The sequence below is a fragment of the Vombatus ursinus genome, unplaced genomic scaffold (genome assembly GCF_900497805.2).
Source record: "Vombatus ursinus unplaced genomic scaffold, bare-nosed wombat genome assembly UNPS02014857.1, whole genome shotgun sequence".
Lineage (NCBI taxonomy): Eukaryota > Metazoa > Chordata > Mammalia > Diprotodontia > Vombatidae > Vombatus > Vombatus ursinus.
In genome coordinates, this window is record NW_020954635.1 from 271,978 (window position 1) to 275,511 (window position 3,534).

A 3,534-nucleotide genomic window follows, 5' to 3' on the forward strand; every position below is an offset into this window, starting at 1 on the left:
TCCTCCAGCAATATATCCACTCAGTGGTCATTGGATGAAGGTCTCACATTTAGAACACCAACAATGAAATTGAAGTTTTTTATAATCTAAAACTAGTTTTTAGCACCTCCCTCTATCCCCTTTCCTACCACTCTTCCACCGTCATTGTAGAAGGGGAAATGGGCAGCATAGGACTGATGGCCATTTGCCATTTCTCTTTGTTTCATGGATTCCCATTATTAACAACAACAAAGACTTCATCATTAGGTGTCCAGGCTATCTGTGGTTATCTAAGTTGGTTTTCAGAAAACAAACTCCATCTTTTGTTGGAGCCATATGTACAGCATTTATAGAATGGAAAACTTGCCAGATCTTCAGATAGGCATAGCTTTCACGAGTTTAGTGTCACTTCTAGGTTATGATGAGGCATCAGAGTAGGACTTTGTGGAGGGTTTCAAATCAACATTCATCTCAAAATAATCACAAAACTATTATGAGGTATTCAAAGTAGCAGTTTGTAATGGTTTGCTTCCATATCTTTGTTTTATGATATTGACTTGTCCATGGACAAGAGGGAACACTAACATATGCAATTATTGCTCAGCTCCTTTAACCCATTGTCATCTGAGAAGTGTAGTTTGGGAAGAAGTAGGCCATAAGTGAGAACAGAATGGCCCCATTGTTGGCAGATACCCATGATTGGAGAAAAAGCATATGTGGCAGATGGACATAGAAGAGAGTAGGCTATGATTGTAGTGTGACCTGATTGACCTTTTGAAGACAGTATTATGTGAAAATAAGGATGAGATCTGGAAGAGAAAGGGCATTTGAAATGAAAATCATAATAATAGAAAGCCATGGTATGTGAGGGGCACATTATTCTGTTCCTTTTTCATACATGTTCATTTACAGTGTTTGGAATATAATGTGCTAGCCTCTAATAATAATAGCGTTAGATCTGGAAGGGATCCCTCTTCTGAGGTCATACAGTTTAGATGAAGAAACTGAGATCAGATAGGTGAAATGAAGCGATACCTAAACTCACCCAGGTTACTATGGCAGAGTTTGGTCCTTTGATGCAAAGTATGCAGTGATTTTAATAGTCGTAATAGTGAAAACTGACGTTTACATAGAACTTCATGAAGTTTAGAAAATGATTTTACATACATTAACTTCTTTTGTTCCTCACGAGAACTTTATTGGGTGGTAAAAAAAAGTTATCATCAATCCGTTTTATAGAATAAGTAACTAAATAAAAAGGTTAGGGGACTGACTAGTCATACAATTAGTGGAGTCAAAGGTGGGATTCAAACCCAGGTTTCTACTGATTTCAAGTGTAGATTTAGATGCATCTGGTTGCCAAGGGTGAATAATAGCTAATAGTAATAGCTTGCCTTTATAGAAGTCTTTAAGGTTTTGAAAATGCTTTACTATTATCTCACTTAATCCTCACAACAACCCTGGGTTGTAGCTGCCATTATTACCCTCATTTTACAGATGAGGAAACTGAAGTAGTCAGAGGTTAATTGACTTGCTCAGTATCACTCAGCTAGCATCTGAGGTGAAATGTGAACTCAGGTATTCCTGCAACTACCAGGTTCAGCTCTACACCTGCTATGACGTGCTTCATCTTGGAGGATCAAGAGCAGCTGGGGAGGTAGCAGAAGCCCCCTTAGGCTGTCCTTCAGTTGGTGCTGCCTACTGGGTAATTTGTTGTAGTAATAAGCACTTGACTACACACATTGCCTCTGAGGCAGCAGCTGTGGTAGGGGCTAGATGGTGGGCACAGGACATAAGAATATGATATGGGACCTTACTACTCTGTAAGCTTATAGGACTTACTTTCCACTAAAGGATTTTAAAGTCCTTAATAAAGGATTTTTCAAGTTCCAAAGTTTTGTAAATTATAGACCATTTTTATAGCTGCAAAGGGCTTTAGAGCATGTCACATCCAGCTCTGTGATTGAACAAATGGGATAACTGAGATTCAGAGAAAAGAAAGGACTTGTTCATGATCACACAGATCATAATGAACAGAGCCAGGTTCTGAACCCAAATCAGCACTGGTTCTGCTGATCTACGTAAATTGCACGTGGTTATAACTATGGAAAGTAATGGAGACAAAGCTTGAACTCAGGCATCAGTAGGAAGGTGTTTATAACGGTAGCAAAATCTTTGCTCCCCATATTATTGTAGAACTGAACTGAGATGTTCATCCAAATAAAATGAATGTATATTGCCGGATTGCTCAATTCTAAGTAAATTAAGTTCAAAAATAAATGTTAAGGTTGAAATATAGTTTTCTTTTCAAGACACTTCCTCCTATCTAATAATTTTTTTTATTTGTCTATTTAAAGGAAATTTTGGGGTTTCTTTGATTCCATTTTAAGATCTGATGAAGTGGAAGAATACTGGGAAAATGGCGTGTGAACATCAAGAATGATTTCATGAACAAACCCATGACATTTTGAAACATACAAATTAAATCAGTTTGGTCCCTTTTTTTGTTTATCTTAGAATCAAGTATTATTTTCCAACTTAAAACATATGAATATGTACATACATATATATATATATAGTGAAAACATTTTTGTGATTTTTTTCTGCTTATCTGTCTATGTATTTGTAATGCTACATCTATAGAATCTTCGGAGAAACAATTATTTCATTTAATAACTTCCCCTTGGGAAAATGCTTTGCATAGTTTTCATAAGTAGGAAAATTAGCATAAATGTAATATGGATCCAATTCATTTTTGAATATTTGCTTAGTGCAAGTTCAGATTTTTGCATTTAATAAAACCTGCTAATGATCTAATTTATGCAATTATTATCATGATCCTCATGTGACTTCCTGATTGCAGTATCAGAAGGGATAGCCATTGCTGGAAGAATGTATCAATATTTTCCACGGTCCCCTCCAGGGCTACTCAGTGAACACAGGGGATAACTCACAAAATCCTAATTCATATTGTTGTGAGTTGCATTTTTACCTCGGACTCCTGAAGTTCAGAGATCTGGGGAATCTCTTCTCCTTTGGTGGAGTTTCACAGAGAGTAATAATATCAGCAATAAGAGTAAAATTAGGAGTTTCTGGGTTAAAGAATTCAACCCGAAAGCTTTCAGGAAGTGGGGAACTCTAGAAGCATGGACTCAGAGTAGGAAGGGACCTCCGAGGCTATGAGGGTCTAAGGTATACCTGAGTAAGAAACTACTCTATAGAGTTCATTCCCAACAAATGCTCCGTCTACCTTTACTTGAATGTCTACAGCTTCCCTAAGGCTACCCATTCCACTTCGGGATAGCTTTAATTGTAAGGATATTTTTCTTTACATTAAACTTAAATGTTCCTCTCTCTAACATCCACCACATGCTCCCAATTCTGTCCTTCGGGGTCATACAAAACAAATCTAATCCATCTTCCCTTCAAATACTTTAAGACTTCAATCATGCCCTCTATGCCCAACTCTTTTCTTATTCAAGTTAAACATTCCCATTTCCTTAAAGCAATCCTCAAATGGCAAGAATGTGAGACCCTTTACCAACCTGGTAAACT

The 3,534-nt window shown here is 37.1% G+C and overlaps 1 protein-coding gene across 1 annotated transcript in view; it reads left to right on the top strand.

Moving 5' to 3' along the window:
* Nucleotides 1-2,426, top strand: part of CUNH6orf118 (chromosome unknown C6orf118 homolog) — a 61,375-nt gene extending 58,949 nt beyond the window's left edge. Inside the window, exon 11 of the mRNA XM_027841238.1 lies at nucleotides 2,337-2,426. Coding sequence (XP_027697039.1) covers nucleotides 2,337-2,409 — 73 coding nt within the window. The 3' untranslated portion in view covers nucleotides 2,410-2,426. The remainder of the gene's footprint in view (nucleotides 1-2,336) is intronic.
* The last annotated feature ends 1,108 nt before the right edge of the window (nucleotides 2,427-3,534 follow it).